This window comes from Cetorhinus maximus, chromosome 4, assembly GCF_964194155.1.
Source record: "Cetorhinus maximus chromosome 4, sCetMax3.hap1.1, whole genome shotgun sequence".
NCBI classification, from domain to species: Eukaryota; Metazoa; Chordata; class Chondrichthyes; order Lamniformes; family Cetorhinidae; genus Cetorhinus; species Cetorhinus maximus.
In genome coordinates, this window is record NC_135882.1 from 1,522,823 (window position 1) to 1,537,266 (window position 14,444).

The following is a 14,444-nucleotide window of genomic DNA, read 5'->3' on the forward strand; positions in this document are numbered from 1 at the left end:
TTAATAAATTTTATTAATTTAAGCATTTTGCTTTGCATTTCTTTGTTCATTTATTGTTATTATTCTTAATGTTTATTTAGCGCAAATCTTTAAACTCTATCATAAAATTGGAAAATTAAGCTGCCAGCACTTAATGCAGCGCTGTGTATGTTATCCCCTTTTAGTTCCTGAGCATGTCACTCAAAAGTTCATTTGATTCAAAGCTAAGTACATCTCAGAAAGGCAAAGGAGAAGAAAAATAAATATGGTGAAGTCTAATTTCCTTTATTTCATTCAGGAAAAATATTTTAATTTTTTTTTAATTTTGGCTGTTAATTTTCATTTCCATCCAAACCTGCTAACTGAAGTTCTGCTTCTTTTGAACTGATTTACTAAGATTGATAAGCTCCGTAGAATGTTGCACACTCTGATTCAACAGCATAGGAATTGTATAGGTCACACTGCACAGGCACGCACCACATACTGTGCTTGCCAAAAGGTAATGGACAGGCTGTCTCTTCTTTAACACTGTTTATTAGCTAACATCTGGAAAAGCTGCTTGCTCTGGCTGTATTCCAGCCTGAGGGGGGAGGGTGTGTATTTTTCCAGCATAAAGCCTTTCTAGATACTGTCCCCTTTCTGGTGGTCTCCACAAGCTGTACTTCAGAACTACCAGAGTCAGGTAGGACTTGGATTTTACCATTTGCGTGACCTTTAACCTCAGGACTAAGAAAATTATATTCTATGGCCAGTTTAAGAATCACCATGTGCCCAGATCTTAGCTGCACTTCCTGTTTTAGATTCCACCAGAAATGTGATCCTTTCAGATCCTGACGGACTTGCTGTGAATTTACAGCATTTTATATCCTGCGGCTGCTTTTCAGCATTTGCGATTTTTAAAATTTCTACTTTCACTCCCTCTCCTGTTTTAGTTATCATTACTAAAATCACTTTCTTTTTAAAACACTTAGCAAAGAAAAAATGCAGCTGTTGTGCACCAGTATACTACCCTGTGGGGAGAGCTCTGGCCTGAGCTAAATCCTGCAAGTCTCTGCACGCCTGTCAATAGAAAAAGCCTGAGAAAGCTTACAACTCAAATTGAGCTCTGAACATAGGTCTGTGACCTGTAAAAACTCGTAATGAGATTGTGAGGTGCAGTGGGATATGGGCTTGTTATACCTAAGCTGCAGATTTTTTCCTGTTTATTGCTGTAAACAAAGGTAATTAGGAGTAGTGGTGATTTAAACATTGCTGAAGTAGGTGTGCATGCTTAAAACAGGAGATTTATTTTCTAGGGGTTATCTTGATACCTCACTGGGTGCATTTATTGGCTTTTTTGGAGTCTATTGCAAACTAGTGTAAATCTCAATACCATTTTAAAATTAAATTAAACATATCATCATTCCAGCCAAACTCCCTATTTTACTTCGAAATCTTGGAAATTCCACAGTTAGTGATGAGAATTGTCACATGAAGCTGGTTGATCATGAAATGTGTCACGCCTTGCAACTCTGTGCCAGCCACTCACGTTTACAGTTGTTACATCTCCTGATATCATTGCTGAGTGAAGAATAGCAATCTCTACTTCCTGGTTTCTGCCTCATCCATACAGCCTTGACACCTGTAGTCAAAACCACCGACTACATCTGTTTTGTGACCCTCCTTGTCTTCCTCAATCTCTTTGGCCTTCAACACAGTTGATCATGTTATCCTCCTCCACCATTTTATCCTCCGGACTCTACTTTCCAGCTTAGCCCAGTTATGGTTCCATGGTGGGGGTGGGGGGGAAGGGGAGAGCTGCTGACTCCTTTGTGTCACCAGGTTCACTGCTCAATAAAAACCCTAAAGATGAGGAAAGTCTCCAGTTCAATCCTTTGTCACTGCTGATTTACCTAAAGTTGGCTGTAGAGTCATACAGCTTTGCATTCGAGGGTAGTTGCTCAACTTTGGGCACTCACCTGCCAGGATTGCCTATTGGAAGTTAAGACACAGCTGCACTTGATTTTCTAAACATTTAAATTAATTTGTCTTTACCAACTCCTTTTGTCACTGATATGGCAATAACCTGTGGCTAAATAACCTGGGCTCACTGATGCCCAGCTGGGGTTCTGCCAGAGCCACTCAGCTCCTGACCTCATTGCAGCCTTGGTTCAAACATGGACAAAAGAGCTGAACTCCAGAGGTGCGGTGAGAGTGACTGCCCTTGACATCAAGGCCGCATTTTACCAAGCGTGGCATCAAGGAGCCCGAGCAAAACCAGAGTCAATGGGTATCAGGGGGAAAACTCTCTGCTGGTTGGAGTCATACCTAGCACAAAGGAAGATAGTTGTGGTTGTTGGAGGTCAATCATCTCAGCTCCAGGACATCACTGCAGGAGTTCCTCAGGGTAGTGTCCTAGGCCCAACCATCTTCAGCTGCTTCATCAATGACCTTCCTTCCATCATAAGGTCAGAAGTGGGGATTTTCATTGATTGCACAATATTCAGCACTATTCATGACTCCTCAGATATTGAAGCAGTCCATGTCCAAATGCACCAAGACCTGGACAATATCCAGGCTTGGGCTGACAAGTGGCAAGTAACAATCGTGCCACACAAGTGTCAGGCAATGATCACCTCTAACAAGAGACAATCTAACCATCACCCCTTGATGTTCAATGGTGTTACCATCACTGAATCCCCCACTATCAACATCCTGGGGGGGTTACCATTGACCAGAACCTGAATTGGACCAGCCATATAAATACTGTGGCTACAAGAGCAGGCCAGAGACTACAAATCCTGTGGTGAGTAACTCACCACCTGACTCCCCAAAGCCTGTCCACCATCTACAAGGCACAAATCAGGAGTGTGATGGAATACTCGCCACTTGCCTGGATGAGTACAACTCCCACAACACTCAAGAAGCTCGACACCATCCAGGACAAGGCAGCCTGATTGATTGGCACCCCATCCACAAACATTCACTCCCTCCACCACTGATGCACAGTAGCAGCAGTGTGTACCATCTACAAGATGCACGGCAGAAATTCACCAAGGCTCCTTAGACAGCACCTTCCAAATCCAAGATCACTACCATCTAGAAGGGCAAGGGCAGCAGATAGATGGGAGCATCACCACCTGTAAGTTCCCTGACTTGGAAATATATTGCTTTTCCTTCACTGTCGCTGGGTCAAAATCCTGGAACTCCCTTCCTAACAGCACTGTGGGTGTACCTACACTACATGGACTGCAATGGTTCAAGAAGGCAGCTCACTAGGCTGGGCAATAAATGCTGGTCCAGCCAGCAAAGCCCGCATCCCGTGAATGCATTAAAAAAATGATTGCCCAGGTACAAATAAACATCTGAAATTCTGGTCCAGACATTGGGTAGTCGAGGGGGTTTTCAACCCAACTGTCTGCCCTCCTACCATGGCTATGGTTGCAGCCAGATGGCCCTGGAGAGGGAAGACGCAGTGTCCAATGGTATGCTCGAGGCCTGCGATCGTGGGGGCTGGGGTGCATCATCACCCCCAGCAATTATATTTTGGTTTAGTTAATTAAGTTTCCTTTGACATTTTGATTTTTGTTACATTGCCTCACCAGGGGCTGTCATCCCCTCTCATTTATTGATTTTTGTTTAATTTATTGTTTTGCTTGTAATACCAAAAGAGTATAAAAGTCTGAAGCTGGTCACATGAGGTCCACTCTCTAAAGCCTGTTCCTGTCATTTGTTTGGTGTCCAGAAGACAGGCTTCCATTTTGTTTCTGATGATTGTTTCCATTTGCTTTTTGTCTGTTGAGTCTGTATGAGCCAGTGTGACACTGTGCCCTTCTTGAATATGGGAACACCAGTTGGCCTTTTGCAATCTCCAATGTATCACGAGTGGCAGCACTTGCGCTTGCACTCTGATATCGTTCATCAGTGCTGGGGAATGTACCTGTTTTCACCTTATCCGGAATCTCAATTTCACTGGCATCAAACACCCAGAGCGAAATGATGGGTGGAATTTTCTGAGCCCGCTGGTGGTGGGTGTGGAAAATATGGCGCGAGCGGCTTCACCACGGCGTGGAGGCAGGTCACGACCTTCCGCTCAGCCTGCCGACAGCGGGTCATGTTTCCCCTCATCGGTCAGCAGGGAGCTAATTGTAATACATTAGCATCTAATTAAAAGGCCATCCCGCCAGGCTCTTGGAACCCGCTGTATCGTCTGTCCACGAGGGCGGGAAAGCACACCGACGTGTTTCACAACAACACACAGGCAACATGCACTTGGCAGCTTCACTTTGGGGGAACTGAGGTGAGTGAGCAGCAGCTTCTCCACAGCTCTCACACTGTTTACAGGCCTCAGGGACGCGGGGGGTGGAGGGGGGGGTGCGGCGGACTGGCGCCTGGCCCTGGAGGCGACTGCTATGGGAGCTGGTGTCTGGGAGCAAGTGCTGGCCGGCCTCGGAGGCAACCGTTGTTATTGGGGGGGGAGTGTCAAGTGCTGCCCTGGGGCTGCATTCACAGGTAATCGAGGCAGGGGGCAGGGTAAGCGAGGGAAATGGCCACACATTAGGGACACTGTATAAACTGACCAGGCCTCTGCAACTGAGACAGATCAGGAGCAGCCACAGGGATATGATTGGGGTCAGGCTCCTAGCCTGCCTGCCCATGCAAGCATAGCAGAGGCACCAAAAGGCCACCAAGCGCTCCAGACCTTACCCACCTCCCCTGCCCCGGCACAGACTGAGTCCCCCACCACTTTATTGAACCACGGAGCAGTTGGACTGCACATGTTGTACAATCTCCTCGCCAACACTGGCCATGTAGCAGTCACTGCTGGGGGCGCTCACAGCCTCTCGCAATCTCAGCATCCTGGTTTGGTCCAGAGTCCCCCAGGTCGCAGGTTGACAGGGCAGCCATGCAGCGCACTCATCTCTGGCTATCCAAGGGATGACCAGCACTCTCCGGGAAGCATTAAGGGGTGGTCACACAGGGCCAGGAAAGGTGCTAAGTACAGCCATGATAACCACGTCTCTCTCTCTTTCATGCTGCAGGAGGGCCATGTCAGGATCATGAATCCTGGTGACCTAGCTGTATGCCTGACGGCCTACAGAGAACGTAGAAGACGGAGGAGAGAGCGACTGAGGCTCCTGGCCGCACAAAGGCAGGAGCAGCAGCCTCAGGAAGAAGGGGCAGCAGGGGCTCCCGCACACGCTGCCCAGGAGTGACAGTGAGCTGTGGCTGGTCGACGCCTAGCGACACCCAGGGTCTATAGACACCGCCTGCCCTTCCTGCAGATGACTGAGAACCAGTGTCGCCGATGACTGCGCATGTCTAGGGACTTGGTCGCTCACATCAAACACTTATTGCAGGACTTGGCGCCAAGGGGACATGGAGGGCATTCACTGCCAGTGGCTGTGAAAGTGACCACGGTGCTCAATTTCTATGCCAGTGGCTCCTTTCAGGGCTCCACAGGTGACCCCTGTGGGATTTCACAATCCGCTACCCACAAATGCATTTATGAGGTCACAGATGCATCTTCTCCATGGCAACAACTTTGTGCATTTAGCCCGGGACCGGGACAGCCAGGATCCAAGGGCCATTGGATTTGCCCAGATCTCGGGATTCCCACAGGTGCAGGGTGTGAATGACTGCGCTCATGTGGTGCTCAGGTCTCCATTGCTCCACTCGGTGCCCTACATCAACCACAAGGGCTTCCACTCGCTGAATGTGCAGCTGGTGTGCGACCACCAGAAACGCATCCTGCAGGCGTGCGCACGGTTTCCAGGGAGTGTGCATGATGCCTACATCCTGAGTCACTCGCAGATCCCTGCAGTCTTCCAGGGTCCACAGAGGCTGCAGGGTTGGCTCCTTGGGGACAAGGGCTACCCACAGAGGACGTGGCTGATGACACCCGTGCGGCGGCCTCAGACTGCAGCAGAGCGACGCTATAATGAGGCTCATGCAGCAGCTCACAACTTGATGGAGCAAACCATCGGGTTGCTGAAGATGAGGTCCTGGTGCCTGGACCAGTCTGGTAGAGCCCTGTAATACAGTCTGCAGAGGGTGTCACGCATCATCATCGTCTGCTGCGCCATATACAACCTGGCGATGCAACGGGGAGAGGAGCTGGCCAGGGAGTAGTTGGAGGTCTCCTCCGATGAGGAGGACGGGGATGAGGGTGAGGAAATCCTCGGTGGTGACGATGATGGGGATGAGGCTCTCGCACTGACTAGACGAGGCAGGTGCACTTGGGAGGCCCTCATAGCTGCCAGATTTGTGGAGGATGATGACAACATGCAGTGAGGTGTCTCCGTAGATCCTCACATCGCAGTTGTGACCGTTTGACTCCAGTCTGGCTTATCTCAGCACCAGTACCCTCAGTGAGAAAGCTCCTGTCATGGAGATGCAGTGGAGACCCTAATAGTCGCCTGATCGCAGGAGGATGATGACAGCATGCAGTGAGGACACTCCATAGATCTTCACATAGAGAATGTCTGACTCCTGTCTGGCCGAGGGCAGCTCTCTTGCTTTCCATGATCAGGGCCATCACAGATACGCAGCCTTGAAACTTTAGATGCATCTGATGCTGTGTCTGCCTTCAACACCTCAGCCCTTCAGGAGCTGGTGCACAGCATCACTGGTCACAGATGCTGGTGTGATGGGGGCCAGCCCCACCTTGAAGGTGCTGAGAGCACACAGAGAGAATGAGAGAACTCTGTGGCGCCTGCCCACTACATTCTGGCAGCAATGACCAGCACTGCCGAGGTGCAGACATCAGTAATGTTTCCAGGGAGTGTGAGACTGGACCATCACTTTGGTCTGAAGGCCGCACAGACACAGGGAAGAGGCCCTGGACTGAGACACCTGCCTTTTATCTTGTGTAGAAAGGTTTCACATCTGAGTGACAAGAACACTGCTCATCAGAACAAGGAGCCATAAGCAGGGAGACATTCTTAGGAGTTTATTGACAATAGTGAACAGTATGTACAAGTGATCAACACCCGTGCACAGGCTGTGCAACTACTTTTACCTAATTTCCTGACCCTGCTGCTACATCTTGGTGCTTCCCGGATATCCACAGCGGAGGTGGAGGCAGCTTGCTGACTGTGACGCCCTGTCTGGGATGACTTTGGCGGGTGTCCTCTGGAGGAGCTGAGACTTGGAGGGCCCCGGCCTGCTTTTGGAGTCCTGCTGTGTGGCAGTGACACCCTCCTCGGCCTGTGGAGCTGGATCTGCGGAGGTCACAGGAAGATGGGAGTCAGATGGGTCGGTCACTCCCAGAGTCACCTGGGTGAATGGCCCCAGAGTGTGCACCTGCTGATCCTCCTCCCTATGGGTGCCCGAGTGCCCCTGGCTGACTCCGTGAGCGGAAGGGGTGGCTGGAGTGAGATCGAGCTGCCCAGCACACCTCTCGCGTACACATTGTTGGAGGCCAACCATGGCATCAGCGATGGAGTTATGCCCGCACTGCAGTGCAGGAGTGATGTCCTGGACCAAGGTCTCCATGGCCGCCATCCTACCAGTGTTAAACTTGGTGCGTTGCAATGCCAGTGCTATCACCTCAGCCTGAAGATGGACTGGATCCTCCATCGTGCCTTGCAATCTGAGGAGTGAGGCGGACATCCTTTCCTGATGTTCCCAAGCTTTTTGCAGCTCCAGCAACTGTGTCATGACCGAGTCTAGAGGCTCATCATCTGACTTGGACTCAGCTACGTTCTGGTCTCTAGCACTCCTCCGGGTGCTGGGGACCTGGGAAGTCCCTGCCTCCGCCTGCTGTGGATCATAAAGTACGATGTGCTCACCAGATTGTGATCCTGAGGCTACTCTACAGCTAGGTCCCACCGAGGTGTGTGTCTCTGTGCTGGTGGAGGGTGTGGGTGAGCGCTGTGCTGGGACTTCAGGGAGGGTGCCTTCAGATTCCTCTTCAGAGGTTTCTTAGGAGCTTGACTGGAGGCTCTGGGTCATGGACTCTGTCGGCTGCTTCCCACATGTGCCTGTGAAAGCAAGGGGGGATAATTAATGCATGGCAGTGGCCTGTGAAAGAGAACACATCACTCACGGAATGGTTGTCTGATGGATGTTGCACTTTGGATCCTCACTTGGTAAAGCAGCGCCGACCTCACCATCAGCACAGGACCAGTCTCGGTCATCGCTGGCCAGCTGGATGGCTCTGTTTTCGAATTCTGTCAGAACTTTGATTTCCGGCATTGCTTCACCTGTCTGTGACCTTTCCCTCCTGTTGTGAGCCAGTGTGTCTTGAATGGATAGAGATGGGGAGAGTGTATCAGAACGCCTGCTGGGCCAGATGATAACTATACCTGGCCTGTGTGGGTGGTGAATAGTCCCATGGATGGGATGAGGACAATGATGGTGAGTGTGAGAGAGTGAATGGTGATGTCCCTTGCACTGGCAGGGAGTGAGGGCCCTGTGGATGGGTGATGGGTTTGTGAGTTTGTGAGTTGGGAGTGATGAAAAGAGTCACTTACCCTGGCAGAACGGAGGAGATCATTCATCCTTTTGCTGCACTGGGTGGCTGTCCTCTTCTGCAGGGCGTTCGCGCTGACCACTGCCTCCCAAGCCAGGTTGGTGACATTGCTACCCATCCTGCGGCCAGAGCGTGGGTAGAGCACATCCCTGTGGGCCTTCACGGCATCTACCGGTCGCTTGAGAGACCCGTCGTTAAAGAGGGGGACTGTAATCTTTTTTCCTTTGCTGGCCATGTCTCATGGACAGTAGTGGTGAGCTGGTGGCGATGAGCGCTTTGCTGGTGACTGCCTTTTAAAGATGGCGGCCGGCGTGATGCAACAGCGGGGTGATGGCGAGCGGGCGAATGAGAGCCCACCCGCCATGGAAACGGCATGTTTCGTGGGAGTGAATAAATAATGAGGCGGCTCAGGATGATACTGCGTGAAAACCTGCCGTTTTTGTCTGCGGGTAGGGCTCCATTTAACCACCCACTACCGCACTTAGTGCAACTCCGGGAAAATTCCGCCCTATGTGTCTACGCCGGGATTGTACCTCATTAATGTTCTCCGACCACAAACCTCTGAGCAACAAGCATTTAGCTAGTTAAGTGTTTCCCCCATTCATCCTGATGTCCAATTCCAACTGTCGTTTTTAACATTTTAAATACCTCATCTGCTATCCTTTTGCAGTTATATTATGAGATGAATTTTTATGTTCTCAACCACATTTGATCCTGTGATGAGATTCCGACCCCATTTGTGTCATTGCTAAGACTGTCTATTTCTGCTCAACTTCACCCTGTCTCAGCGCATCTGCTGCTGAAACTCTCATTCGCACCTTTGTTACCTCCAGATTCAACTATTCCTACACAATCCTGGCTGGCCTCCCCCATTCTACTCTCTGTGAGCTTGATGTCATCCAAAACTCAGCTGGCCATGTCGTAATTTGCACCAAATCTTGTTCCCCCATAACCCCTCTGCTGGCTGACCTACATTGGCTCACGGTCAAGCAGTGTCTTAATTTGAAAATTCTCATCCATGTTTTCAAATCCCTCCATGACCTTACCCCTCGCTATCTCGGTAATCTCCTTCAACCACACAACCCTTTGAGATAACTGCATTCCTCTAATTCTAGCCTCTTGTGCATTCCCTATTATAATTGATCCAGTTGCTTAAGCCCTAAGCCTTAAGCCCTCTATGATACCCTCCCTAAACCTCTCCAGCTCACTTTCCTCCTTTAAGACACTCCTTAAAACCTGCCTTTTTGACCAAGCTTTTGGACCTAATATCTTGCGTCATACTTTGCTTCTGTGAAATTCCTTGGGGCATTTCATTACCTTAATGACGCTACATAAATTTAAGTTGTTATTGTTAACTGGTATTGGCTGCTAAGTCCCTATCCCATTTACTCACAGAACGTCCTCAACAATGTCATTACACTCAATCTTTCAATGATAATAAAACCAGCAGCTAGCAAAGAGTAAAGTTGGTGACTGATTTATCATTATTTGTAGCAGTTTGATTTTGAATAGGAGTCCTGGCGATGGTCTTGCTGTTTCAGTTCCACCTGTGCTGCTATTGTTCCCTCTCCATCGCATAGGCCAAGCTTTATCCTAGTGATTTTTAAGTCAGTCACATTTAGGAAATGAGAATCTCCACAAATCTTCAGTAACGATGGTTCTTTGTTTTCAGGCTGTCAAACTATTCCAGAGTCAGATCTAGAAGAGAGAATGGGAGACCCTGCAGCAGCTGGAATGTCCCCTAACCATGCACACGTAACGCAGAAACAACCAAAACCTGGTAGGTGCTGCTTGCAAAATGCTCTAGCATTGCATTTTGGTAATGATCCTGTCCTTGGATTTTTTTCGATTATTTCAATTTTTCCCAGAAATTTGCCATCAGGAAGCAAATTCCAGAAGCCACTGTCCTCAGTTTGGAGGGCTGGGAAATTCCGGGCTGCTGACTTCTCTTCTGTGATTAACAGGCAGTGTGAATGTTGCAGGGAGCAAGCTGCAGATGTGGCGTGTGAAATTGGTCCGTGTCAGTCATGTGAATCAAGCTCCTAGCAAAACGACAGACTGTAATGGAAAAGAAGATGGTGGTGTAAGACAAACTCCCCATTCTCTGAACCCATTTCCTACTACTGGCTCAGACCAGTTTCACTTGACCCTGTTATGTTCTTGTGCTCCACAGCACAAGGTTTCATCTTCTGAGTAATAGAAGTTCTCTCTCTGGCCAACGTAGCTCTGGGACTTGAGCCTCCAACAATCTGATTGTCAGACTGATTGAGAGGGCTAACAAAAAAGTAAAACTTGGCCAATCATTTTTTCATCTTTCCCAAACCTTTCCATTTCTTATCGAGAGGACAGAAAGGAATGTGATTAATTAAGGAGATGTGCATGTATTGTTTTACTTGATTAGAAAGCTACTGCTTTCAAAAACTTACTTCAAAAAAAATTGCGAACTCCTAGGTATTTATTATTTGATCATCACAACAAGCTCAGAATTGCACATGACTGAAGAGTAAATTTTCAGCCTAATTTACTCATGGTTTCCATTTGATTAGCTGTTCACTTTAAGCAGCATGTCGTGGTGCTCATGTTAAATGCTCTGGAAAACAATCAGGCCAAAGGAAAGACCCCTTCACAAGGGTTGCTATTGTAAATCATGTCTTTTATATTGCCAATTTTATTATAATCACCCCTTTTTTATAACTTATGCCTCCAATAACCTTTAATAAAACATTTGAGGTTTGACATTAATGTAAATTATTCTTATTAACAGTTTTTGTATGGCTCTCAATGTTGTAACTATTGAAGGTATTTTCTACTGTGTTTTAACTGAAAAGTTTCCACTACCTTGCTCATATATCATAGTAATAATAATGCCATGAAACTATCACAAGTAATTAATTTTTTGGTGTGAAATTGCAGTGTACAAAGGCAGCTTGCATGTGCAGTAACATGACAGTGAAGTTCCTCTGTCTGTATTTTAATGAAGTCACCAAGTGGTTTATTTTAAGTTTGTGTCTAAGATGCTGGATGGAGGATATTTATGTCACCCTTGGACAAATTCGGAGGTGTTGTGTCGTGTGGTTCACCCACTACTTTCAGAAATTGAAGCAGGTGTAATCACAGCGTCAAGTTATTAATCTTATTGATTTGCTTTCTGCCATTGAACAAAATGAACTATTATGATATAATAAATAATTATATATTATATAAACTAAAGCAGAATTAAGACAGTGGTACTATTATCTAAAACACTCATGCACCCACATCATCATCAGTTAAATGAGCACACTGTCAGTGTCAGAATCTAACTGGCACAAATTTAAAACTGGCATCTTTACTGTCCTGTGTAGAGCATCTGAAAGTTTCCTTTAACAAGGCTGAATGAAACTAAGTTTTTAAGATTTTCTCATCATTGAAATGATTTAGCAACAATAAATTATTGGCCGAGATCTTCCGGTCTCCGGATCTGGAGAATCTGGGCCAATAATTCATTGTTGCTACGTGGTTACTGGATTTACTGAGAGCAGCTGTTAGGATGTCTGGATTAAAAATAGGTTGTTCTGGTGATTATTCATTGCAAATTTGACAAGATGGTCCTGCAATCACTGCCTGGTGTTTGGGGCTGGAAATTGGCAGCACATTTCTTCCCTCCACAACCCGCCCCCTCCCTGAACCACATGGTGCTGGGAACTAGGGGCCAATCATCCCTGAACTACATGGAACTGGAAATTGGGGACACATCTCCCTGAACCACATGGATCTGGGGGTTGGGGACAAATCCCCCCCCCGGGATGTGTCTTAAGACCTTAAACCTGATGATAAAAGCAACTTTATACTCAACTGGACCAGCTCTCTGCACAGATCTCCTGGTGCTCCTGTAAACATCCCACTCCGGGGTGTCGCTTACACATAAGCCCTTGAAAGAGAGCCAAGCATTTGGGGGGCCCCTACACCCTCAATAATCCTACATTGTCTGGACCTGTAAATGGTAAACTTCATCAGGCCCCAGAGCAGATTGACCAAGATGTGGCTCTCCCTGCTGCTCTGACACTGGCCAACCAAGGACTAGGAGCACAGGGAAGAAGTGCAACTGGAACACAAGCCTTTCTATCTGCAGTGCTTGGTCTGAAATGAGTCTGCATGTCAATTCACTGAGCATTGTTGAATCCAGTGATTCACTCTGCAGAATGTTGCTGGCACAGTGCTGGGAGAAATGGGACCAATTGGAACTGACTGAGTGTAAGTGAAACTCTCAGTGGAGTGTGCGGGTGAGTGGCGCATGTGTCTGCACGTGTATGTACGAGCATGTGCGCGAGGGCGTGTGTGTGTGTGTTGTCAGGTGGCCTTATTGAGGCAGTCAGTTCTAGCAGCTGTTCAGCTTGGCCCAGCTCCAAGCTATCAGCTTCTGTAATCTCATTTATCACTGAGTCGCTTCGAGGACTGGCTTAATGGAATTAAGAGCACGACCTTGAAACACAACAACTAAGTCTTAGTTCCAGTGAAGTATGAGCTTTTCCCTAAGAAAGTGATTACTGTAGCAATATTAATTCCATTTTCATTTCACTTAAGTCAGTGCCTGATGAGACAACACTGCTGCTAACAGAAACCACACAGGAAAACCCTGAAACCATTTTCAGCTGCAACCTTTGAAATTAATTCTGCTCAGTGAATGCATTTTACTCTCAAATCCAGTTAAAGTGCATGTACTGTCTCAGGGGAAGTGAGGAACCAACGTCATTATAGCAATGGCTCAGAACCTCCTAGGTCATTGACCGTAGTGATAAAATGGCTTGATACAATGAAAGATAGCAGCACCTTTGTGATTCCATCACTATCTATGCAAGGAAAAGGTTTTTGATGTGATTTCGAAGTCCATTTTTATTTTAAAATCTCTTTTGGAGTCCTGGAAACCAATTATTAAAAACAAAATTCTTAAACATCTTCCCACTGTGCCTCCTCATTATAGCCGCCAATCCCCCATCAGCTCACTCGCTCTCATGACATAGACCAGTTGCGGGGGATCTCATGCCTCACCCATGGGTCAGTTAGGGCTGCTGCATCACCCAGAGCACCCATGGGCTAGGGAGGAGAAACAGCGGTCAAGGTCCCCATTGCTGATTGCTATTCAGTGACCTGCTGATGGTTTGCACATAGATATTGGGTGAGGAGAAGAGAGAGTTGGACTTGACCATAATTCCTCCTCCATAACTCAGTGTGAAGATCAGCATTTGAGTGAAGAACCCATGATGTCCATGGACCCAAACCTCATAGAGTCAGGAGAGGGAGCAACATTTAGCCAAAACAAGAATGAAGGTCCCTCTGTTCTTCTGCAGAAAAATCTGATTGATACTGAAAATTCACTGCATAGACCGAGTAAATGATGTTGCATCTCATGCCAGGATGGAGTGCATTTATGTGTCAGCTGAAGCTCAGTGGATAGCATTGTCGTCTCCAATTATCAGATGGTCATGGGTTCAAGTCCCAATTCAGAGACTTGAGCACAAAATCTAGGTGGAGACTCCAGTGCAGCTCTAAGGGAGGGACTGCCTTTCGGAAGAGACATTAAACTGAGGCCCCATTTGCCTTCCCAGGAGGATGTAAAAGATCCCCTGGCACTATTTCAGAGCAGAGAATGGGAGTTCTCCCCAGTGACATGTCCAATGTCATGTTCCATTATATTAGGAACTTTCCATCAATACGTTATATTTTCAAAAACCACAACAGGCTACAAAAAGATGGCTGCCCAAGGATCACCTGACATCTCTTGTGGATTAAAACGCTCCCCTGTCCCAAGGAGGAACGAAAGGAACTTTCCAGACTGATGTGGACTCGATGCCTTTTCCTGAAACCAATTTAAAAGGATAATTTCAAATTGTATAAGCTGTTCAGATGCAAAGACACTGGCTGCCTTAAACTCTCAAGGTGTGAAAGTCATCACACAGGATGCATTTTCAACCCTGTCACCCACTTTATTTGGAAAAGTACTTTGGACTTGTAACAGGTTTGATGTTTGTTG

General features: G+C 47.4%; 1 protein-coding gene across 7 annotated transcripts in view; it reads left to right on the plus strand.

Moving 5' to 3' along the window:
- The window catches only part of bbs9 (Bardet-Biedl syndrome 9), a 453,250-nt gene that overhangs the window by 286,673 nt on the left and 152,133 nt on the right, over window positions 1–14,444 (plus strand). For all 7 annotated transcript variants that reach the window (XM_078539791.1, XM_078539787.1, XM_078539785.1 and 4 more), the window contains one exon: window positions 10,107–10,214. In XM_078539791.1, coding sequence (XP_078395917.1) covers window positions 10,107–10,214 — 108 coding nt within the window. The remainder of the gene's footprint in view (window positions 1–10,106; window positions 10,215–14,444) is intronic.